This window comes from Acanthochromis polyacanthus, chromosome 19 (assembly GCF_021347895.1).
Source record: "Acanthochromis polyacanthus isolate Apoly-LR-REF ecotype Palm Island chromosome 19, KAUST_Apoly_ChrSc, whole genome shotgun sequence".
NCBI lineage: Eukaryota > Metazoa > Chordata > Actinopteri > Pomacentridae > Acanthochromis > Acanthochromis polyacanthus.
Window position 1 is genome coordinate 28,889,574 of NC_067131.1, and position 26,654 is coordinate 28,916,227.

At 37.1% G+C, this 26,654-nt stretch overlaps 2 protein-coding genes across 2 annotated transcripts; one reads left to right on the forward strand and one right to left on the reverse strand.

The window, feature by feature from the left end:
- Positions 1–2,375: 2,375 nt before the first annotated feature.
- plaub (plasminogen activator, urokinase b) lies at positions 2,376–15,230 on the forward strand. Its single transcript, XM_051939833.1, has 11 exons — positions 2,376–2,775; positions 2,859–2,931; positions 3,007–3,111; positions 4,060–4,213; positions 5,809–5,906; positions 7,583–7,636; positions 7,715–7,907; positions 7,988–8,139; positions 8,808–8,948; positions 12,266–12,414; positions 12,497–15,230. The coding sequence occupies exons 1-11, from the start codon at positions 2,605–2,607 to the stop codon at positions 12,689–12,691; spliced, it is 1,485 nt and encodes a 494-aa protein (XP_051795793.1). The 5' UTR covers positions 2,376–2,604; the 3' UTR covers positions 12,692–15,230.
- Positions 15,231–18,237: 3,007 nt separating this feature from the next.
- Positions 18,238–23,946, reverse strand: LOC127531202 (zinc finger protein 37-like). The gene is given in 5 exon segments (XM_051940006.1): positions 18,238–19,835; positions 19,838–20,014; positions 21,145–21,152; positions 22,900–23,102; positions 23,939–23,946. Coding segments are annotated over 5 exon segments (1,554 nt in total). The 3' UTR covers positions 18,238–18,677.
- Positions 23,947–26,654: the final 2,708 nt, after the last annotated feature.

The following is a 26,654-nucleotide window of genomic DNA, read 5'->3' on the forward strand; positions in this document are numbered from 1 at the left end:
ATGCATTCAGGAGCCGCTCGGAAAACTCAGACACGACTAATGAAGCTGCTTGGAGCCTCAGCAAGCCTCACTGTATTTGTATGTTATTCAGATTATGGTAGAATATTTGTTTCCACATTAGAAAATGACAAAATAAGTCAAAATACTCATAAACATACCTTACATATACTCACTTTAGCCAAAATAAAACGTAAAATGAGCTTGTTTGGGACTCGCAAGAAGCCAAAACATCAACAAAAGTCAGAAATGGAAATAAAAATAACACAATTTGAACCTGTTTTGTGCTGAAACATGAAAATAAAGTAAATTTGCACCATGTAAATGCTAATTTCTGCACAATTTAATGGTAATTGTCCACAAATATGAACATAAAACAATCACAACAAGCTTAGAAAATAAAAACAACAAAAAATAGTAATGAAAAAAATAGCATGGTAAACAACAAAAATACCTCCTTCAGCAGCACATAAATGATAAATGACCATAAATGCAATGTATGTTATTCAGCTACAACAAATTAGTCTCTGTTTTGTGTTGAAAGAAGAAGAAAAATTTTTGGCAAAATTTGGATGCAAATTTTCAAAAACATTTACCCATCGACAAAATAAAAACTTCCCAAGAAGCTGACAAAATAAAAACATCATAAATGAAAAATGACCATAAAAGCAGCATAAATGTTGAATTATTTTACTGTCAATCCTTAGAAAATCTGAAACTAAAGCACGCAAACATTTAAAACAGAGTAAAACAACTCGAATTAAAGCTAATCATTATTTATCTAGCGCTGCAGTACCACAAATTAAATGTAATGTTAAAAAATGAGCGAAATTACTAAACTAAGCTAAAAAAATCATAACAAATCAACAAATAAAAGCATAAACAAAACACTGTTGCATTCAGTGTGTGCATAAAACATACAAGACTTTAAATGCAGCATAAACATTCTGTCAGTTTCCCCCAAAAGTCCCCAAAAATTACTAAAATATACAAAAAATAATAATAAATCAAGAAGTAAAGAGCACAGAACATATATTTAGTCAACATGAATACTTTTTTAAAACATAGTCATTAGATTGCTTTATAAGCAAAAAAAATCAGTCTTTATTCTGCTTTTCTGTCTTTTTTATATTTCCTACGGCCCTGAAGGCAGCACCAGCAGACCAGGATCCAGACTTCCTGGATCCTAAGTACATATTTGTTTTCTAACCTTTAACTGGATGTATCAGTTTCATTTGGCATTTAAGACAAAAAGATTGAATTACAGCTGATAAAACACGTGACTATGACGTCATCACACCACCTGAATCATGACATCATCACCATAAAAGTCAAAATTTAGTCAGCTAAAGTGCAAACTGTGAATGAGACAGTGAGGTAGACACTAGATGGACATCAGGATACTCCATGTACAGTCCGGATAAATGAGCTTTGAGCCAGTGAACGCATCACACTGAACTCAATATTAACAATATGAAGTGTTTTAGGTTTTTACTGGGCATTATTATTTCTCTACTGTTGATTTGAGTTAAATTAAATATTGTTAATTGTTGCATTCCATCCCATTTCAAATTTTATCACCATAAACTAGAAATATTTAAGTACTTTCTGACCAAATTAAAAATTAAAAAATTTGCCCATAGACCCACTTTCAGCAAGTTTTTCCCACATTGAAATTTGAACGACAATATCTGAGGAACTAATAAAGATAAAACCCTGAAACTTCCTCTGTTAATTCTCATCATGGCATTCCTTCAGAATCTGAATGAAAAAGTCCACAAGAAGTCAGCTAATGATTATTTTCCGGACCAAATGTAGCTGCACGTCACAATAAAACAAAACAAAACAAAACAAAACAGAGAGAACACTTTGAATTATAAAATACAGAAATAAACATTAACAGTAAGTCATTTTTGAGGAGTTTCAAAACCGTTCTCCAAATATAAATAAGAAAATGTTAGTTTTTAATGGGCATATTTTCTATTTGTAGGCTTTTACTTCATATAGATGCTGAGATGTTCAAACAGCCTCAGATTTAAATGCATGGCAACCACTTTTCAAAAACATTTAATCTTGGAAAATATTTGCTATATCAAGCTAAAATTGAGTAAATATCTTAATGAATATCTATAATCTATGATAAAAAGACAAAAGATTGGCAAATTAAAGGTGGTTGAGAGGAAACAGTCTGAAAATGATGTGAGGTTAAATGACGGATATTTGTTGTAATTCTTCAGTTTCTCACATGATTCATGATTTTTATGACAAACGCTTTACATTAAGCCCACATTTAGTAATTGTTCGTACGTTTTCCTCTCTGGACACACCTTTAAAAATCACTGAAACAACATTATTCACCATGAGTACATGCAGCACAGTTACACAACACAGTTTCAGTGTCGTAATCAACATCTTTAGAGCTTTAAAATATCCCCGCCGCCATAAACACATTGAACGTCGTGAACTTTTCTCCAGACTGAGCAGCTGTGGGCTTTAATCTGACGATCCAGAGCTGTTGATGAGCTTCCTGAGAGTCAAAGTTGTGGATTAACAGCAGTGATTCATCCACAAACAGCTTCTCCATTCCAGAGGCGGTGGGCCGGACAGATGTGCTCCAGCTGTGAGCCAATCAGGAGGCAGCCTGCGAGCAGAATAAAGCCTGAGGAGCTCCGTCCATGTGCAGGCGTGTTTGGATCCAAGATCTGCAGCAACATGATCAGGACGACGGGTTTGGGGGTTTTAATGTGCGCTTTGGCTGCTCTGTCTTCAGCCAAACCAGTGAGAAACTTTAATTCTGCTGAAATGTTTCATTTACTCTCCTTAGAAACAGTTTATTGGATGTTTTTTTTTAATCATTTCAGAGCCTGTTGGATGAAGACAGGAACGTTTTTAGCTTCTCCTCCTCTTCATTCTCCTCCTCCTTTGAAAGTTCAGGTAAGAAACTCCACATTTGTTTTGGTTCTCTGGTTCTGTGCTCTAAATATTTACGACTTTTTCTTGGTTTTGCAGGGGCGGTCTGTCTGAACGGAGGGAGTTCTGTCCCTGCTCTGATTTCTGGTGAACACATGTTCTGTTTGTGTCCCGACGGCTTTGAAGGGGAACGCTGTGAAAAAGGTGAGAAACTGAACCTCGAACCAGACTTTAAGATGAAAGTTACAACATAAATCAAAAAGAAAAGGCCACATTCAGCAGCACATTAATGAAAAATAACCATTAATGCAGCATAAATTCAATTATTTTACTGGCTATGCTTAAAAAAGACTGAAAGCAAACATTTAAAGCAGAGTAAAATACATCAAACTAAAACTAATCATTATTTGTACATAGTTAAAGTGACACCAATTCAATGTGATGTCACAAAGCCGAGTTAAATTACTAAAATAAGCTAAAACAACAACAAATCAACAAATAAATGGCATAAAACATACTGGAAACGCTGGAAAAATAAACCTTTTAGTCAACACAAATATACTTTCTTTAAATGAGCGACATGTAAATGATAATTTATGCACAATTTCATGCTTTTTCCAAAATCTTTACCAACCGACAACATAAAGCTCATAAAATTGATAATAAACTGTCGTTTCTGCACATTTTGAGGCTATTTTTCCTAAATATAAACACAAAAGAAGATAAATACTTCACAAAAAGCTTTTAAAAATAAAAACAATGAAAACAGGAACAGACACTCAGCAGCACAGAAATGAAAAATGACCGTTAATGCAGCATAAATTCAATTATTTTACCATCTATGCTTTAAAACCTTAAACTTAAAGTGTGCAAACATATAAAGCCGGGTAAAATTAAAGATAATTATTATTTATCTACAGCTAGAGCACCACAAATATAATGTAATGTTAGAAAAAGCTGAGTTAAATTACTAAAATATGCTAAAGAATCATAACAAATCAACCAATTAAAAGCATAAAACACATTGGAAAAGCTGAAAAAATAAAACTTTTAGTCAACAAGAATAGATTTCTTTAAATGTAAATGAGATTTTTTGCTCATTTCGATGTTAACTTCACAACAAGCTTCTAAAATAAGTAAATGTTGTTGCAGTGAAAGCCGGTGAGTGCTACGAAGGCGTGGGTTTGTACTACAGAGGATCAGTTTCCAGCTCAGTCAGTGGACTCTCATGTGAACGCTGGGATCCAGAAACCAGACGGAGATATCTGAGTTCAGACGTCAACGCTGGGAGACACAACTACTGCAGGTGGGTCGCATTTAACATCAGAACAAATATTAAGACAAGTCTGTTTAGGCAGGTCTTAAATGTTTTCAATTTACTCTTATTTCTAATCTTCTAAAAATCACAGAAAAGATGTTTAAATTTACATGATAACTATAAAAAAACAAACAGGCAAACAATATTAAATAATTTTACTAATGAAATTAAGTCATTTGGCTGTAAAATTACACTATTTTTACAGTAATTAAATGTGGCAAAAATATTATTTCACAGGTGCACGCTATTATTTGGGAAAAAATAATATTTAAGAATAAAAGAATATTAAAAGAATATTAATGAAAAAATGTAAAATCAAGAGTTGTTTAAAAATCACAGAAAAAGAATGTTCATATTTTACAGATAGCTTTTATAGTTTTTGAATGTTACAGTATTCCACCTTTTTCAATTCATTTTTTGGCACCATTGCTCTCAAAATAACTTTTGTTTAAAAGTTTTTCCCTGTTTTGTTTAATTACACATAATATTGAGCAAAATTAAATAAAAAAGTCTAAATTTACATGTTAAACGTAATAAGACAAAATTATAAATAATGTCCTCATCATAAATCTGTATTCATATTAAAAGTAATTTATTTTTTATAGTAAATAAACAAAAATCTTATTATACAGATATTTGCTGTTACTTTTGAGAAAACTTCAGCATATTAAAAATTCATTTTTAACTCTTACTTTACAGATTTTTTTTATATTTTTGATTTTTTAAAATACAGATATCTTTAAAAAAACAGGTCAAAACTGTAAATAATGCCTTCATTAAAAATCTGAATAGTAATTAGGGTTTTTTTTTACAATGTGTGACCATAAAGGTACAGTTTATTGTATTTAAATCAGCCAAAAATATTACTTTTTGTACATATATTTGCCATTATTTTCACAATTTTTCTACAGTCTTTGAACCTTATGAAATCCTACAGTTGTAATGTATTTCTACTGGAATTTTTGCTGCTAGATTTTCACTTTTTTAAAGATTTCTTTCTTCTACAAAATTAACTGTTTAGTCTTCAAAATATCAGAAAAGTATTAAAAATGCATGATGTGTCAAATAGCAGAAAACGGAGCTGCTCAGCTAAAAGTACCTTAAAATTGCACCGTAATGCAGTAATATTGACTTCACACCACTGTTAACTGTTTATAGAACCACATATTTTGAAATCTAACGCTGATAATGGTGACATCTGTGGAGGACATCAGCCAGGGTTACTTCTGGTGTGGAAGAATGAGGGTCAAAATGAGGGCGAGGACGCAAACCTGTGCTCACTACGATAATATTTACGTCTGGGGATTGACCTGCATGGCTGCTAATCCATTATTACACCATAACTGCTGAATCATTGGCTTTGTGAGAACTATTAGTGGTGGTCTGACCTCATTCGACTGACAGTGGAGGTGAAATAACCAAAACGGCTCAAACTTATCATCAAAGTTAACATTTTTACTGACAACTCTTCCACTCAAAGATTTTAGAATATTTTTATAACTTCAGATCATCCTTTATAGAATAACCCTTTATGTTACTGACATGTTGTGTAATTAGCCGGATGTCTTGTTGTTTTCCTGCAGAAATATTCACTACAGACGGCGTCCGTGGTGCTACGTCTGGAAGCACCAGCAGCTACAGTGGGAGTACTGTGATATTCCACGATGCCGCTTTGACTCATGTGAGTGTTTTTTGTCTGTCGTTAAAAAAGCTGCTGCCTTTTTGAATTTGGAACATTTAATGAAGACGTCACCTGCTGCTGCTGTGGTTAAAATGGAAGACTGCTTTGAGTGCTTTGGTTGTTTTGCATCGGATCTGGAAAAACTGTTGTTGAGATTTCAGAGGAGCTTCGATAACATCAGTTTTATACTGGAGAAAGAAAAAAAAAGTTCATTATTGCTGCAGTTTTTCAGATTTCACATATAGACTTATGGAGTTAATTATACATTTAAGCTAACTAAATCATTTATAGACTATTTTTAGTTGACTTAACAGTTCAAAAAATTATCAGCTATGTTTAGCTAGCATGTTATGACATTTAGCTAACCATTTCATTTAATATATTCCATTTTTTAACTATTGTTCTAGCTAACCATTTAAGCTAAATATTGAGCTAACTATTTACACCATTTATCCATTACTTTTAGTCATGTAAGCAGTTTGAATAATATACCACTCATGTTTAGCCAACAATTTATTCCATTTAGCAAGCAAGCAAAATTTATTTATATGGCACTTTTCACAGAAACAAAATCACAAAGTGCTTCACAGTAGAATCAGTAGGAAAAAATTAAAATCAGCAATAGACAACAAGGAGTGACACAGCCATGTGCACAAACACAAAAACATACAAACAAGTTGTCACAACACCACCTAACTAAAAGCCTGGCTGAACAGCCGGGTCTTCAGCTGCCTTTTAAAAGACTCAACAGAAACTGAAGTCTGCAGAGACAGAGGCAAAGCATTCCAAAGCCTATAGCCACTACTGGAAAGGCTCAATCCCCTCTGCTTTTAAAACAGGTATGGGGAATGGCCAGCAAACCTTGGCTTGAGGATTTCAGAGAACGTTTTGGATTGTAGCATTTTAAAATATCAGACATATAAGCTGGAGCTTGACCATTCAGAGCTCTAAAAGTGATAACTAAAATTTTAAAATGAATCCTAAAATGAACTGGGAACCAGTGCAGTTCTTTTAAACGGGGGTGATGTGGTCTCTTTTTCTAGTGCGGGTTAAGAGCCTTGCAGCAGAGTTCAGAACAACCTGTAAGCGATGAAGTTCTTTCTGGCTCAAACAAGTAAAAAAGCCGTTACAGTAATCTAAGCGTGAGGAAATGAAGGCATGAATGATCATTTCAAGCTCCGCTTTAGACACCAGAGCTCTCAGATTAGAATATTTCTTAGCTGGAAAAAGCAGTTTCTAATTAATTTTTTGTATGCTGCTCCAGAGACAAAGCAGAGTCAAAGACAGCACCCAGATTTCTAAGACTTGACTGGATGGACAAGCCTTAGGTGCCAAAGTGCTGCCGAGTCAAGGGGATCCTATTTTCTAGAGCAATGATTAGTGTCTCAGTCTTATTTAGGTTCAGCTGAAGAAAGTTTCCAGATAACCACTGATTTATGCTGGTCAGACAGCTAGTTAAGGAAGACAGTTTGTGCAGCTCAGTATCCTTAAGGGAGCAGTATAACTGGATGTCATCTGAATTTAATAGTTCGTAGAGTCAAAGGTTGTTCGTCTTGTCCTGAAAGTTGTGGAGCTGCTTCTGACTGAATTTTTCTGACTTAAGTTTTCAGGTGGAAATTATAAAAACCACCTGGGTTTGAAGAGTTTAACATTGCATACCATCTCTGCTCTTGTAGTTCCCGCCCCACCTTCACCTTCACCTGCACCTGCACCCACCAATCCAGAACCAGGTAAGTTTTACTGGATGTAGTTGATTTTCCTGTTTTTCCTGCCACACTGTTGACCTCTGGTTCACTGTCCGGCTGTAGATCTGACTTGTGGCCAACGCTCCAGACGAAAGCTGATGAAGATCGTGGGTGGAACAGTTGCCACTGTGGAATCCCACCCGTGGGTTGCCGCCATATTTTGGCGTAGCAAATCCAAGGAGAAGGTTTTCCGCTGCGGGGGAAGTTTGATCTCCGGCTGTTGGGTCCTCACAGCCGCCCACTGCTTCCCCGACGGGTAAAAAGTCAGATCTCTTACTGGAACCACAGCAGGTGCTGAGAAAATCTCTGTGACTAAAACTATTCTGTGAATTTTAGCTCTGACAGTAAACTGCGACGTTTCTCCGTCATCCTGGGAAAAAACGCCCTGAATGAGAGCGACCCATCTGTGGAGCAAACGTTCAGGGTGGAAGAACTCCATATCCATGAAGGGTTTGACAACAGTGAGGGAAACTTCAACAATGACATCGGTATGAACACATCACCTCGACTCAGAACAACCCAAAAACTTTATCATTTCCATGCAAAAAGAACACTGGCTTGCTGTGTAAGTTTCTTGAAACTATCATAAAAAAAAACAAACATAAAAAGCTTCAGATTTTGGTCCATGTAGTTTCATAGACAGTCAATCCAAAGAAATCCAAGATGAAGTCACTTGAAAGTCACTTGTCTTTAAAACCACATTACTTTAGAGGTAATTACCTTTTTTAAGGAGTATTTTTTGATGTGCATGCTGGCAGTCAACCCTGTTTTGGCCATTAAGTTGGACTACAAGGAAAGTTATTAAAATCTTGAAATAAGAGCAATTCTTGCATTTACAAATGACTTTAGCTCAAAATAAATCAAATTCAGGCTCAGAATAAGAATTAACATGTTCAAACGTGAATTTTCAGAACGTTCAATTTCATACAAGGTGTTTTTTTTTGTTAAAATGATTTATATTAACTTTAATATGCTTTAAATGCAGCTCCACAACTGCAAAAACAACATCAAGAGAGTCATGATGTGGATATTTTAGGATAATTACCTAATTGATGCCTGACAGGACTTTGTTGAATTCCTGTCAACAGTTTTTAAGATGCTTCAGTGTCGATGGTGTAACCCAGTTAAAGCAGAAATCTTATTTACTTACCTGCAGCCCTGCTGAAGCTGAAGGCCCGGCAAGGTCAGTGTACCAAGGAGTCCAACTCCGTAAGAACCGTCTGCCTGCCACCGCCTCACCAGAACCTTCAGCCTGGAATCACCTGTGAGATTGCTGGATATGGAAAAGAGAAGTACGGTGAGGAAAGTCCTCCGAGTGATGCTGTTCTGTCTGAGAAGTAGATATACAGTAAAAAGCACATGGACACCTGTAAGTGACAGCTGAACCAAAAACATAAGCAATGGGTGAAAAAAGTATGGTCCTTGCTCCAAATTGTTGCCTAAGAAAAGCATTATGATTAGCACTAACATTTCACTAAAGTGCAAGAAAGGAGTTCAAACCAAAAGTAACCAACGTACCAAAAGGAGCTTAAAGTGTTCAAGGATTCCACATACTTTAGGCCAAATGCGATACTAACAGTCTGTGGTACTTTTAGCTAACAAGGTATTATGTTTAACTAACTTTCTGAGCTAACTATTGAGCTATTTAAACCATTCTACCATTTAGCTAATGATTTAGCTGAACCTTTAGCCATTTATCTATTACATTTAACTATCTGATTTAACTATTTAAAATTGTTTTATTATGTCAGCTAATTATTGCTTTCAGCACTATGCTACGTTTAGCTAACTAATGAGCTAACTGTTTCAATCATTTACTTTCAGCTATCTAGCGAAAACAACTTTTTCGGTTACATTAACGTATTACTTTTAGTTAATCACCTGAGCTAACCATTGAGCTAGCTATTTTAATCATTTAACCATTACTCTTAGCTAGCGTTTAAAGTCTTTATCAGATGCATTCAGTTATTCATTACTTTTAGCTAACTAATTAAGCTAACAATTGAGCTAACTATTTAAAACATTCACACATTATTGTTCAATAGTGTTAAAAGACTTTAGAAGTTCCATTCAGTAATTCAATTCCTTTTAGCTAGCCAATGAAGCTGAACATTGAGCTAACTGTTTAAAACATTTACACTGTTAGTGTTTAGTTGCATTCAGTTATTCATTACTTGTAGCTAGCTAATTAAGCTAAGTTTTAAACTAACAATTTAAAACATGTATCCATTACTGTTAGCTAGCATTTAAAGATGCTATCAGTTACATTCAGTTATTTATTATTTATAGCTAGCTAATTAAGCTAACTATTGAGCTAAAAATTTAAAACAGTTGTCCATTACTGTTAGCTAGTGGTTAAAGACTTTGTCAGTTACATTCATTACTTATTGCGAACCATTTGAGCTAACCACTGAGCAAGCCATTTTAATCATTTAAACATTACTGCATTTCTACAGTTTCATTGAGCAGGTGGTTTTATCCAAAGTGACCTACATCTGACAATGGATATATACGTTTTTAGCTAACCATTTAAGCCAACATTTGATCTAACCAATTTAAGCCATTTAATCTCTTACTTTTGGCTGCCTCAGTCATTTATCCATTAATGTTAGCTAGCCTTAACTATTTAAAGACATAACCATCATAGACATAATAAAGAGTAGATACTGACTAATGAACACATTAGTCAGTTTTCTGATATATTGATTATATTGATACTCCATACATGATTTATATATGTAGTATGATTTTCTCTGATATATAACTTTTATCTATTATATATATATATATATATATATATATATATGTGTGTGTGTGTGTGTGAATGATGTTGATACTCCAGCTATGATTTATATATATTCATTTTCTGATAACTTCTATTGTTTTATATAGAAATATGTGTTCATTAGTCAGTATTTTGTTTATATATGTATATATATTGTAATCATATACAGCCATGGCCATAAGTTTGGACACAACATGACTTATGTCTGTTTTGATGTCTATTACAGAACATAACTAATATTTTTTGACAGCACCAGTTTAATTAGTCAACAAATCAACAAGGGATATAATATTATCAATAAATTCCAACAATTGGAACAACTTTGTTCCCAAAACATATATGAGAAGAAAATAACAAAAAAAATGCAGTACTTTCACAACCGAATTTGGTAAGAATAACAAAATCACACCAAACTCTTTTGATGTTTTTTTAAATATGAAACTTAATATAGTCCTCAGGAGTTGTGTATTATCACCCAAACACTTCAGTATTTTGTGGTATTTTCTAAGATTCACATGCGTCATGGTACTTGTGTGCAAACTTATGGCCATGGCTGTATTGCCTCTTCAAGTTATTAAAGTAATTGACTTTACTGCCATTATCTGCTTCTCTAACATATATTAGTGTGTGTGTGTTTACAGTGTTTGCAAAATACCTGTCTACAGTCGAGCTTAATATCAGAATATTCTATTACCTATTATTATTATAATCTATTATTCTCGCTATGGATATTAAAATACGCCGAACCATTTGTCCTGTATCATAGCTACATGTACGACGTTTGCAGCAAAAAAATAAAAATAAAAAACGTGTGAAAATCAGTTTACTATTCAGAGTTAAGATGGATTAAATGCGCTGTCAAACAGCGCTGAGTGGAGCGGCTGACCGGACCAAGATGGCGGCCCCACGTCTCGTCAGCCCCAATAGGCAGTAGCGGTCGATGCAGTGTCTACTCTTTATTATGTCTATGGTAACCATCACATTCAGCAAACTATTTATTACTTTTAGCCAATCATTTAAGTTAGCTATTTACCTAACAAAGAAAATCATTCATCTTATACGTTGCGTTAACAATTTGTTGTCTGTATCTTTTAGAAACTATTTATTATGTTTAGCTAACATTAACATCAGCTATTGAGCTAACTATTTCACCCATACAATCAATTACTTTCAGCTAATTATTTAGCTACCAAACTACTTAAACCATGCTTCTATGCAGCTAACCATTTCAACAATTTATTTCTTTTGGTTAACAATTTCAACTTATTGTGTTACAATTTAAACCATTTATTAATTACTTTTAGCATCACCTATTTAATTTTTTGACTCTTAATTATTTCTCTTTACTAAACTAAAAGCGACCACCTAATGTATGACTTTCGGCTAGCTATTTTGCTAATCATTTATCCACTGCTTTTAGCTAACTGTTCAGACTTGTCTGCTTTTTTCTGACTGGTTTTCATGCATGTTCAGTCATAATAATTACAGCTTACTCAGTGCATAGTTCCCTTACATAATATCCAATTATTTAAGTATTGTTGTTTTGAATAAGTTCACCTAACCTGTCTGTCCACCTTTTGAAAACAGGGTGCAACATTGGAAATCACTCCGAACATCCACGCTCTTACTTTTGTTCTGTCAATCAACAGTAATTGCAGCCATTAAATTATTATATGTAGTAAAAAACACAATGTTTCCCTTTGAAGTGTGGAAGAACTCCTCAGAACTTCAAAGGTGCTGTAATTACAGCAACTGAGTGCACATAATGGACTGCTTCTAGGTTAATTATATTAATTATGAAGTGTTTAAGAGTGTTTTGTTCCCTGCAGGTTTGTGGTATAAGTCTCAGTATCTCAGGGAGGCCCAGGTGGACCTCATCGCTGACGATGTGTGTCGAGAAAAAGATTATTATGGAAACATGATAACTGACAACATGTTTTGCGCCGGGCGTCCCGACTGGAGCCAGGATGCCTGCGAGGTATTTCTGCACACGTCCTGACTTGAATTTGATTTTCTTTCCACATAGTAGTTTGCTAATGTTGCTCATGTGTTTCTTCCAGGGCGACTCAGGAGGACCTCTGGTGTGCGAAGCCGGCAACAAGTTCTTCCTGTTTGGTGTCATCAGTTGGGGCGATGGCTGTGCGAAGGAGCGTCGACCGGGCGTTTACACCAGAGTGACCAACTACAACAGCTGGATCGCAGAAAAAACAGGCCTGACTTCCATCACTGCTGGAGCGATGTTCCCTCAGAAATGACTCTGAGTTGATATAAGCTTCTGTTCAGGAAAAGTTGGCAGAATAATTAGTATTTCTATAATAAATCCCACAAAAAGACCCAAATTTGCAGTGATTGTAGCATACGAACAAGCGTTTAGAGAGTATTGATGCTAGAACTGCAACTACAGCCATGGCCATAAGTTTGGACACAACATGACTTATGTCTGTTTTGATGTCTATTACAGAACATAACTAATATTTTTTGACAGCACCAGTTTAATTAGTCAACAAATCAACAAGGGATATAATATTATCAATAAATTCCAACAATTGGAACAACTTTGTTCCCAAAACATAATATTAGAAGAAAATAACAAAAAAAATGCAGTACTTTCACAACCAAATTTGGTAAGAATAACAAAACGACATCAAACTCTTTTGATGTTTTTTTAAATATGAAACTTAATATAGTCCTCAGGAGTTGTGTATTATCACCCAAACACTTCAGTATTTTGTGGTATTTTCTAAGATTCACATGCGTCACGGTACTTGTGTCCAAACTTATGGCCATGGCTGTATGCATCAATTAATTGTCCATTTTTTAATTAATCACCAATTATTTTAATAATTTATTAATTGTTTTAATCAATTTCTTTGAAAAAAAGCTTATATTATGTTTGGCATCCCTGTAGATGATATTGTTTTGGATCAGTTATAGAGACTTTAACTCTACAATTTGTGTTTTGACTATTGCACGTGTTCATATGGCACATCAATGCAGAAATTATATATCTTACAGCCTTTGTAAATACAGTATCATATATATATATAATGCAGCTTTACTTTCTGCTGGGAGGACTTTAGGTTGTTCTGTGGTATTTGCTGCACTGACTGTTAAGCTACTCATTTTTATATTTCACAGAGTCAAATGTTTGGACAGACCTGCTCATTCCAGGGTTCTTCTTTATTTTTTACAGTTTTCTTCATTGTAGAACCAAAGCACAACAGAACCGCTCAGCTAGAAAAGCAAAATTGTAATTCTCCAACAGTGGAGGCTGCAGTTTAAGGACCACAAGCACCACTACCAAATTTGCTGATTTAACGTGTGCAACCCAAAGTTCTAATGTTTTTTTCCACCCAACAAACTGTCTGGATAAATGCTTATAGCTTGACAGGTATATTTCACTCAAAACATTACTTTCTGACCAAATAACTGTAGCTCTGACAGTTCATTCCACCCACTTTGTGCCCAAGTACTCAAAGATTTAAGGGTTCATTCCGCTCAAGTACTACTTTCTGACTATCGAGTTATGGTTTGGACTTACTCCATACTACTTACAGTTTTAATAGTTTATTCCACCCAAAATATTACTTTCGATCTCAGCACTCATAGTGTCAAAGCTTTATTCCATTCATAAATACAAATTTTTATTGAAGTATTTATAGTTTTAAAGGTTTACACTGCCAAAATGCTATTTTCTGTCTAAAGAATCTATTGTTTCAAAGGTTTGTTTCACCCCATTTACTATTTTTTTGTGTGGTATTTATAGTTTTAAAGGTTTACATTGCCAAAATAACACTGTCTGTACAAGTAGTTACAGATTTAATAGTTTATTTCACCCAAAATACTATTTTCGATCCGAGCCCTTATAGTTTCAAAGCTTTATTCCTCTCAAAAATACAATTTTTTGTTGAATTATTTATAGTTTTGAAGGTTTACACTGCCATAAGACTACTTTCTGTCCAATGGATCTAATGTTTTAAGTGTTTATTTCACCCAAAATACTGCTATCTGTCAAAGTACTTACAGTTTTATTGGTTTCTTTCACCCAACATACCACTTTTGATCCAAGTACTTATCATTTCAAAGCTTTATTCCACTCAAATATACTCATTTTTGTTGAAGTATTTAGAGTATTAAAGGTTTACACTGACAAAAGGCTACTTTCTGTCCAATGGATCTATTGTTTTAAAGGTTTGTTTCACCCCAAATACTACAATACTACTGTCTGTCCAAGTACTTGCAGTTTTTTAAAAAATTGCACCAAAATACTTTATTTTGCATTGAAGTACTTAAAGTTTTAAAGGTGTTATCCACCCAAAATGCTAATTCCTAACAAGCAAGTGATAGTTTTAAAGGTTTATTCCTCTCAAACATAGTTAGTAGTTGTAGCTATACATAGTAAATCATTTTTTTTTATCAGTGTCTGAACTAGAAAACTAGAAAAACGGGCTCCCTTTTTGACTAAACAAGTTCATGAAAAACAAAGCTCTTACAAATGTGGTCTTGACAAAGCAGCGTCCTCTACTGTAGACAGATTAGTTACTCAACTAAAGAGAAAAATAATCCATCATCATTTTAAGACATGAAGGTCAAATCAACCCAGAACATTCAGGAGAGTTTCTCCAAAAAGCACCAAAATCTGTGAAGAAGCTGCAGGAAAGGAAGAAGAACTCCTTTTTAATTCAGAAATCACCACCAGACAGCAGCTCAGATTGAGCTGCATCCAAATGTTTCAAACATTAGACCTGTTGTTATGTTTCTGTAGATTATTTTTGTGGATTTTCTTCATTTTATTGTTTTCTGATAAGTGAATAAACTTTTTTTTTCTACTGATTCATTGCTGGATTGTTTGTTTCTTCAATTATTTTGGTTAACAACTTCATTGGGGGGAAACTGGATCAGGTATCTTTCTGCAGTTTGTGATATTTTAGCACCACCTTGTGGTGAGACCAAAAACTACTTTTTTTCTATTTTTTGAAAAACTGATCTGTTTTCATACTTCTGTATGTTTAAACTGAGGATGTTTCAAGGGCAAGAGTTTAAAACGAAATAATCTTCATGAATTATATGTGCTGGGAAATGATACGATATCATACAGAAGTGAAGGAGAAAAACACAAGACTGGAATACAGACCGATATGAATCTGAATCCCAACTGCATTTTTTAAACTGAGACTTTAGTTGAATTCAGTAATTTTAATTGATGAGACGAGGAAAACAGGTAAAGCTATATGAGCCATATATATATGGCTTTACCTGTTTTCCTCGGCTCATTGTCTTGATACAAAACTAATCTTCTCCAAGCCTCAATTCTCTTCAGACTGCATCAGGTTGTCCTCCAGGATTTCTCTAGACTTTGCTGCATTCATTTTACCCTCTACCTTTACAAACCTTCCAGGACCTGCTGCTGAGAAAAAATCATGATGCTGCCGCCACCGTGCTTCACATCATGATGCTGCCACCACCGTGCTTCACATCATGATGCTGCCACCACCACGCCTCACATCATGATGCTGCCGCCACCGTGCTTCACATCATGATGCTACCACCACCACGCCTCACATCATGATGCTGCCGCCACCGTGCTTCACATCATGATGCTACCACCACCATGCCTCACATCATGATGCTACCACCACCGTGCTTCACATCATGATGCTGCCACCACCACGCCTCACATCATGATGCTACCACCACCATGCCTCACATCATGATGCTGCCGCCACCGTGCTTCACATCATGATGCTACCACCACCATGCCTCACATCATGATGCTGCCGCCACCGTGCTTCACATCATGATGCTACCACCACCAGGCCTCACATCATGATGCTACCACCACCATGCCTCACATCATGATGCTACCACCACCATGCCTCACATCATGATGCTGCCGCCACCGTGCTTCACATCATGATGCTACCACCACCATGCCTCACATCATGATGCTGCCACCACCGTGCTTCACATCATGATGCTACCACCACCAGGCCTCACATCATGATGCTACCACCACCATGCCTCACATCATGATGCTGCCGCCACCGTGCTTCACATCATGATGCTACCACCACCAGGCCTCACATCATGATGCTACCACCACCATGCCTCACATCATGATGCTACCACCACCATGCTTCACATCATGATGCTACCACCACCATACCTCACATCATGATGCTACCACCACCGTGCTTCACATCATGATGCTACCACCACCACGCCTCACATCATGATGCTACCACCACCAGGCCTCACATCATGATGCTGCCGCCACCGTGCTTCACATCATGATGCTGCCGCCACCGTGCTTCACATCATGATGCTACCACCACCATGCCTCACATCATGATGCTACCACCACCATGCCTCACATCATGATGCTGCCGCCACCGTGCTTCACATCATGATGCTACCACCACCATGCCTCACATCATGATGCTGCCGCCACCGTGCTTCACATCATGATGCTACCACCACCATGCTTCACATCATGATGCTACCACCACCATACCTCACATCATGATGCTACCACCACCGTGCTTCACATCATGATGCTACCACCACCACGCCTCACATCATGATGCTACCACCACCGTGCTTCACATCATGATGCTACCACCACCACGCCTCACATCATGATGCTACCACCACCAGGCCTCACATCATGATGCTGCCGCCACCGTGCTTCACATCATGATGCTGCCGCCACCGTGCTTCACATCATGATGCTACCACCACCATGCCTCACATCATGATGCTGCCGCCACCGTGCTTCACATCATGATGCTGCCACCACCATGCTTCACAGTGACGATGGTGAGTTTTTGACAATGTGCAGTGTTTGGTGTCTGCCATACATAGTGTCTAGTCTGATGGCCAAAAAAACTGAATGTTGGTCTTCTGAGGCCAAAGAACCTTCTTCCAGTTGACTTCAGTCTCTCCACATGTCTTCTGGTGAACTCTGATTCAGATTTAATATCATCTTTTTCAATCTTTCTCTTTGTCTCCCGTAAAGCTTTGACTGGTGATGAACAGACAACAGCTGTACGAACATCTCAGGTGCTGAAGCTTGGAACTCCTTCAGAGGAGTTGTAGGTGTTTTCGTGGCATGGAGCAGATCTACGGTGGTACCATAGGGTGTCAACTAACACTCCTTGATGATGCCTTGCCAGCCCGGCTGCCACCCCAGTTCTCCATCCATTCTCTATACACCGCTTTATCCTCACTACGTCGCGGGGGTGCTGACTCGTGCAAAGGCAGGGGACACCCTGGACAGGTTGTCAGTCTGTCACAGGGCTACATATAGAGACAAACAATCACTGTCGCATTCATACCTATGGGCAATTTAGAGTAATCAGTTAACCTCAGCATGTTTTTGGACTGTGGGAGGAAGCCGGAGTACCCGGAGAAAACCCACGCATGCATAGGGAGAACATGCAAACTTCATGCAGAAAGATCCTAGGCCCAGGCCGGGATTTGAACCGGGGATCTTCTCGCTGTAATGCCAAAGTGCTAACCACTACTCCACTTTGCAGCCCCAACCCCAGTTCTGAATTATTTAATTCAAAAATATGTATATAAAAGTTTGTGGCCGGTCAAAAAGAGTGTCAAGATACATAGAGTATGAGATCCCAGAATCAGCTTCAAGAGTGAGACTCTGGCAGAATAACAACTAAATAAGGGAACAATGCGATATTATAACCTGTGATGTATGGCCAAATCTTACTTAATACTGTAATCATTATAATGAGTTTTTAATTAACAGTGCAGTATGTTTAATAAAAACAGATTCTTTGATTGGTTGAACAGAACTGATTCATTTTTTAGATTGCACTTCCATCCTCAACAACAAACAGTGCTATCTGAATAGTTTACAGGCTTTTAAACAACCCTAACCAATAACAAAAAATTAATTTCTCATTTATTAGAATTCCCATTAGCTTCGGTCACAACAGCTACTCATCATCCACAACCAAAAATACATCTTTAAACTACATATAAGCACAAGCAGGGGTACTGCAAGTCCACTGATATGACCCATTTTATTGAGAGACTGCAGCAGGGTTCATGTTGGGTCCAGTGTACTGCAGGTAAATTAAACAACAGGGACGATGTAGAGTAGAGTAGAGCAGGTTGTTGAGTCACTACAGTGGACTTTTTCTCATGTTAGCTGCTTTGAAGCATTGTTACAGCTGTGGTTCTTACTGATATACGATAATTAATCGTTCAGTCGTGCAACTATGCAGTTTCTATTTTGTGGTTCGTCTTCATGTGACGCTGTATATGATGTTGCTGTGTAAATTTTTTCCCGCAATCATCACATTTAAACGGTTTCTTTCTTTTTGTGTGAAACCGTTTCTCTCTTTCTGTGTGAACTTTCTTGTGGTTCATAAGATGCGCCTTTTGGTTAAATCGTTTACCACAATCAACACAATGAAATGGCTTTGCTCCTGAGTGGATTGTCATGTGTTTGTTCAGATTTCCCTGTCGAGTAAATCTGGCGCCACAATCACCACAACCAAATGGTTTCTCTCCCGTGTGGGTTCTCATGTGTGAAATAAGATGAACCTGAAGTCTAAATTTTCGACCGCACGTATCACAACCGAATGGTTTCTCTCCTGTGTGAATGGTCATGTGTGTCTTAAGAAATACTTGATGGAAAAATCTTTGACCACAAACGTCACAGCCAAACGGTCTTTCTCCTGTGTGGTCTATCATGTGTCTCTTCAGAGTTACTGGATAAGCAAATCTTGCACAACAAATATCGCAGCCAAATAGTTTTTCTCCTCTGTGAGCTGCCAGGTGCACTTTAAAATGAGAACTACGTGTAAATGTTTTACCACATTCTTTACAGGCAATTACTTTCCGTCCATTTTTCTTGAAGTTCCCACTTTGCTCCACTCTAAAACATTTCTCATTATCTGAACAGTTGGAAGAGCTTTTTCCTGAATGACATGCCTTGTGTTTAGAAAGAGACTGCTTATTGGTAAACTGTTTATCACACTCAGAGCAGCTAAAGGATTTTTTCTTAGTGTTACAACTCACATTATTACTTCCACCTGACATAGCTCCTCTGGTCTCCTTCCAATCATCTTCACTGTCTTCAGTTTCAGGGTCAGAATCTGACAATGGTTCCTGCCACTCATCCTGCTCCTCCTCTTCATCTTCCTCATCATCACTGACTTCAGTTTCAGATGAGTCTGAAGACTTTCCATCAGTATTTGGTTGAAAATGAGTCTTTGAATCTGGGTTCCTGGTCGGTTCTGGTCCTCCACAGTCGTCTCCATCAGTGTCTGTTGTCATCTGTTTAGCTGAGCTGTTCCTTTCCTCTCTGTTTTCTTTCATTTGGCTCTGATGAAGCTGTGAAGACTGAGATTTTGTCTTCATTGTTGTCACTTTTCACAGGAATGAAGTGAATGAAAACCTGCTGATATCAGTCTCTTCTTCCCCAATAACTGCTCTCTGTCCTGACTGGTCCACAGTTCCTCCTGTTCCTCCTTTATGGGGATGAACTCTGGATCCTGCTGGTCCAAACTGGAGCTCTGTTCATGGGGAACCTCTTCTTTAACCACCAGCTACTGCACATCTGCAGGGAACACAGGTACAATATGGATTACAGGGGGTCCTCAACTTGCATCAAAATATAGTTTCTACGGATTGAGAAGTCAATTTTCGCCGCAAGTCGGAACTCCGGCGAAAATGTAAAACCCGTTACGTGCATCACGATATTGACAAGTTCTTCGGAAAAGTCATGAATACCAACGACTTTATTGCATGTTTGAATCATTTTACAAGAAGATTACAGAAAATGTTGCACTGGTTTTACAACTTGACCAATGTTCGTTGGTGTTTCACCCTGTTCCAAGCTTTGATTAAATCTAATTTCACTTCCATGGAGACGGCTTTCCTTTTCTTTGAAGCATCAGAAGAGTCTGACTGATGCTTGTTAGCCGTAATTAAGGACTAAAAGTTCGTGAATGTCGCACAATCCAAGGTGGTGTACAACCGCAGAATGCAAATAAAGCCGTCTTACAGCAATGCATGATGACATATTCATCAACTCCGCTCACCAACTAGTTCCACGTTACCAGTTCTGACGTAACGATGAAACGCCGTAGGTCGAGGAAGTCGTAAACGGAGGACCTCCTTTAGCACATAGTTCTTTTACAATTACAGTTTTTCTGCATTTTAATCAGCTAAAAGTATGACTATTTTACAGATTACAGCAGATTTCACAGTTTTTAATGGATTATTTGAGGAACTTCTCGGCTGAACTGCAGACTGTGTTTACACTGAGCAGAGACATAATTCTGATAAATTCTTGCCTTTACTGTACACAGATTGATCATAACTTACTATTGTGGTTTTATTTCTCAAAGACACTCCTATGCGTGAGGAAACGGAGGTCTAACTGCCAAAAATAATGCAAAGCTGCACCACCTGAGTGAGTGTTAACAGATAATAAAGAGAAAAAGCAGCAAAAAGCTGCTGGTAATTAACCTGATTTGTGTCATTACTGTGTCAAACATGTTTTATGTTTTACTAAACAATTTAAAAAAACATCAACACATACACAACACATATTCTACAATTTAATATTTTGTTACAGTGTTTGATCATAAAATTACACTATTTTGAGTGAACTTAAAATAGCAAAATTTATTTATAGTACATATATCTTTTGATATGCAAAACAGCTATTTACAGTAAGGACTGAATGTGGAAAAAAAATTTAAAAAATTAAATTTTAAAGATTATTTTTTAACTTACAGATTATATCCTGTAAAATTACAGAAAATAGCATGTTGACCGTCTAAAAAATATATCATATAATATCAGGTTTTTTGTTGCACTTACAAACACAGCCAGCAGTTCAGCTGAGAAGTTCTTCAATTAGTCACTAAAAACTATGAAATCTAATGTAAATATCCCTAAAATAGTCACATTTTTATCTCACTTAAAAGCAGAAAAACAAACATTGTAAAGAACAATGTACTATTTTGATTTGATTTTTCCAGATATTATCTGTAACTAAAAAAATGAACAGACATCAGTAATAATTAATAATAATATGGTGATTAAAAACAAAATTATTGAACATTTCCAGTGCTCATTATACATGAGTTGTCTTTCAAATAAAGACAAATACTTTTAAAGAAAGTCAGTGTCATGGACATTTCTCCTTCACCTGCACATCACGGACATCAGAGAGAGAAACCACGACAAATTGCAATTTGAACAGCATCAGTACAGACAGAAGCAGTCTGGAAGGAGCCGGCCACTTGATTCCTCGCTGGACCATGGCCAGCAATCAGGTTTTATAGGTTTTCAACATGTAGGGGGGTTACAACAAATGGTTCTTTATTGCCTACTATATGGGAAAGCAGGGAGCATCTTCAAACAACCCCCCAAGCTCAACAACAGCTGAAGAGTCCCTAAATCAGCGTTTTGGACAGAAGAACCCTTATAAAACCTCCTCCAACAGGGCTCTGTAAACAGGAGAACACTTTCCATTCTAGGCCACATCAGATACTGAAACAGGCAAAAGAAATTCTATTCTACAAACTTATTAAGTAATACATGTAACAGATCAGATACCACACAACTCGTATTCTGATGTTCTATGGCTGCTGGGGACACATAATACCAATAAATGCATAAAAATAACCACACAGACACAAAAACAACAACAAGAGACACAGAATGACCACAAAGAGACACAACAACAACAACACACTGTATGAATACAAAAAGCTGTGAACGACAACAAAACAACTACACAGAATGACCACAGAAAGACATGAGCGACCGCAAAGAAACACAAAACAATGAAGACACACAACATGACTGCAAAAGATGCACCATTCTCCAAAAAAACACAACAACACAGAACAAAATGATTGTAAATAGACAAAGAACACAACATGTAAAAAATAATTACAAAGGGACACAAAACAACCCAAAGACACATTACTAAAAAAAAAACAACTACACAGACACAAAATGACCACAAAAAGACATGAAACGACCACAAAGAGACACAAAACAATGAAGTCTCTGACAATGACCACAGCAAGACACAAAATGAGTGCAAATAGACACAAAAACACAATAAATATGTGGAAAAATAACTATGAAGAGACACTAAACAACTAAAAGGAGACACAAATTAATGAAACGACACACAATTACCACAAAGAGACCCAAACAAACAATGAATTAATGAAAAAACACTTTGAATAAACATAAAAAAATGACCACAAAGTGACAAAACAACTAGAAGACGGAGAACTACAAAAAACAGATGCAATAAAATAGCTGCTGATCCATTTTTCTGTTTCTGACTAATCAATGAATGGACTAATATTTGCACTAAACATGATTATTGATCTACTTTCTGTCTTCTTTTCTTTTCTAACAGCGACCGGACTAAAAGTGACTGAATGAAGCTTTCTCTCACCGGGCGGCAGGCTGACGAACGCTGCTGCCAGGATGCTGCAGTCGACTCCCCTCCTCTCCCACCAGCTGCTCTCCTTCACCGTCTTCTGCACCAGCATCAGGGTCTCTTCACCGATCACCTCCGGCTCCCCCACCCCCGTCCTCCGTCCACTCCTCCGGGACGCCCTGTATGCCGCTGAGCTCAGAGCCAATGAGTCCTGAACACTGGAGGAGGAGGAGGAGGAGGAGGAGGAAGGCCGGCCCCCTTTCACTGCAAAAACTCTGAATCTTACCAAGTCTCTCTGTCTTATTTTTAGTCCATATATTTCATCCCACTTGATTGAAGATAAATTCACTTAACAAGAGACATTTCAGCAGATAGAGGGACTTGTTTTAAGACAACGCATCTTAAATATCTTGTTAAGTCAAACAATCTTGAAATTGTCTTGTTTTAACCCTCATGTCGTCCTGTGGGTCAAATTGAAGTTTAAAAATGTGGAAAAAATATACATATTTCCACAGTGAAAACTTCCACATTTTCAAATTTTTTGGGGGAAATTTTTGAACATTTTTTGGTGGAAAAAAAAGAAATGTTAAAAAAATATGTTTCTTTAAGAACATTCAGAAAAAAATCAACCAAAATCCAGCAAAATTCGGTTAAAAGCAGCAGTAGTTTACAGATACTTGCAGTTATTTTCTGCTTTTTTTCCCACATAATTCTGGCATGTTAGCTGCCAAATTTCCATCGTCTTTTTCTGTGATTTCTAAGTTTTGTTCTTAAAGTGTGCAGAAGAAGTGACTGAGTGAATAATAACCTAACTGTGGCACGTGCACGACTAATTCTTCCTCCATCACCTGCTGTGAATCAAACCCGTGCAGCACAAAACCAGCACATAAAATAATAGATGTTGAAAACCTATAAAACCTGATCGCTGGCCATTGTTCAGGGAGGAATCAATTGGCAGGCTCCTTCCAGGCATCTTCTGTCTGCATTGATGCTGTTCTTTCTTTTAATAAAAAGCTTTTAAAGAAAGTCAGTGTCACGGACGTTTCTCCTTCACCTGCACATCACGGACATCAGAGAAACTACAACATTCTCAATTCACATGCAGCACAGTGGAGACAAACTGTTACATTATTTATGAGACTGAAGCTATAACATTTTATGACTGATATAAATAAAAATAATCTGTCTCTGTACTCCTTTTCAATTTGTGTGTCTCGTTAGGCACTTGTTTTTAGTTGTTACACACGTGGACAAAATAGTTGGTACCCCTCAGTTAAAGAAGGAAAAACCCACAATTCTCACTGAAATCACTTGAAACTCACAAAAGTAACAATAAATAAAAATTTATTGAAAATTAAATAATCAAAAACAGCCATCACTTTTGAATTGTTGATTAACATAATTATTTAAAAAAAACAAACTAATGAAACAGGCCTGGACAAAAATGATGGTACCTCTATAAAAGATTGAAAACTATTTGACCAGAGTGACATGATTAACTCAGGTGTGTCATTTAATTGACATCACAGGTGTTTCCAAACTCATAATCAGTCAGTCTGCCTATTTAAAGGGAGACAAGTAGTCACCCTGCTGTTTGGTGAAAAGGTGTGTACCACACTGAACATGGACAACAGAAAGCGAAGGAGAGAATTGTCCCAGGACATCCGAAAAAAAATTATAGACAAACATCTTAAAGGTAAAGGCTATAAGACCATCTCTAAACAGCTTGAAGTTCCTGTGACAACAGTGGCTCATATTATTCAGAAGTTCAAGACCCACGGGACAGTAGCCAACCTCCCTGGACGTGGCCGCAAGAGGAAAATTGATGACAAATTGAAGAGACGGATCGTTGGAATTGTATCCAAAGAGCCCAGAGCAACCTCCAAAGAAATTAAAGGTGAACTCCAAGGCCAAGGTACATCAGTGTCAGATCGCACCATTCGTCGTTGTTTGAGCCAAAGTGGACTTCATGGGAGACGACCAAGGAGGACACCACTGCTGAAAAAAACTCATAAAAAAGCGAGACTGGAATTTGCAAAAATGCATGTTGACAAGCCACAAAGCTTCTGGGAGAATGTCCTTTGGACAGATGAGACCAAACTGGAGCTTTTTGGTAAGGCACATCAACTCTATGTTCATAGACTCAAAAACCAAGCATACGAAGAAAAGAACACTGTCCCTACGGTGAAACATGGAGGAGGCTCAGTAATGTTTTGGGGCTGCTTTGCTGCATCTGGCACAGGGTGTCTTGAAAGTGTGCAAGGTACGATGAAATCTGAAGACTATCAAGGCATTCTGGAGAGAAATGTGCTGCCTAGTGTCAGAAAGCTTGGTCTCAGTCGCAGGTCATGGGTCTTCCAACAGGACAACGATCCAAAACACACAGCCAAAAACACCCAAGAATGGCTGAGAGAAAAGCGTTGGACTATTCTAAAGTGGCCTTCTATGAGCCCAGATCTGAATCCCATTGAACATATGTGGAAGGAGCTGAAACATGCCATTTGGAGAAGACACCCATCAAACCTGAGACAACTGGAGCTGTTTGCTCATGAGGAGTGGGCCAAAATACCTGTTGACAGCTGCAGAACGCTCATTGACAAATACAGAAATCGTTTAATTGCAGTGATTGCCTCACAAGGTTGTGCAACAAAATATTAAGTATGGGTACCATCATTTTTGTCCAGCCCTATTTCATTAGTTTGTTTTTTTAAATAATTATGTTAATCAACAATTCAAAAGTGATGGCTGATTTTGATTATTTAATTTTCAATAAATTTTATTTATTGTTACTTTTGTGAGTTTCAAGTGATTTCAGTGAGAATTGTGGGTTTTTCCTTCTTTAACTGAGGGGTACCAACAATTTTGTCCACGTGTGTATGTCTTTTGTGATCATTTTTTGTTTCATTTGATTGTTTTGAGCTTCACTTTGGCCATTTTCTGTTTTATTTCAGTTGTTTGGTGTCTCTTTGTTGTCAATTTGTGTTTTGTTTTGATTATTTATGTTTCTTTGTGCTCATTTTATGTTTCGTTTTGTTATTTGTGTCTTTTTGTAATTAATGTGTGGCTCATTTTGGTTTGCCTGTGGAGGTACACAGCCAATACGAACATCTCCCAGAATTATGGGCTAGTGGTCATTTTATACCATTCTGGTGAAGGATATGAGCTTAACACAGAGTTACACAGAGTTCCTCTTCTAGGATAACAGAAGGCACTGTGGTATCTGATCTGTTACATGTATTACTTAATAAGCTAGTAGAATAGAATTTCTTTTGCCTGTTACCCTGTTGGAGGAATTTTTATAAGGGTTCTACTGTTTAAAACGTTGATTTAGGGGCTCTTCAGCTGCTGTAGAGAAGGGGGGTTGTTTGAAGATGCTCCCTGCTTTCCCATATGGTAGGCAATAAAGAACCATTGTTGTAACCCCCCCTACATGTTGAAAACCTATAAAACCTGATTGCTGGTCATTGTCGGCAAAGAATCAATTGGCCGGCTCCTTCCAGACTGCTTCTGTCTGTACTGATGCTGTTCTTTCTTTTAAAGAAAGTCAGTGTCGTGGACATTTCTCCTTCACCTGCACATCACGGACATCAGAGAGAGAAACCACGACAGTACTCACTGATATCAGTCCATGTATGGAAACCTAACATAACATTCAATGACAGGCCCCACGTCACTTTACGATCTCCCAGACACAGAAGCCACTTTAAACATTCCCAAACCAAAACAGAAACAGAGACCACATGCTTACATAGGGAAAGAGTAAATGTATG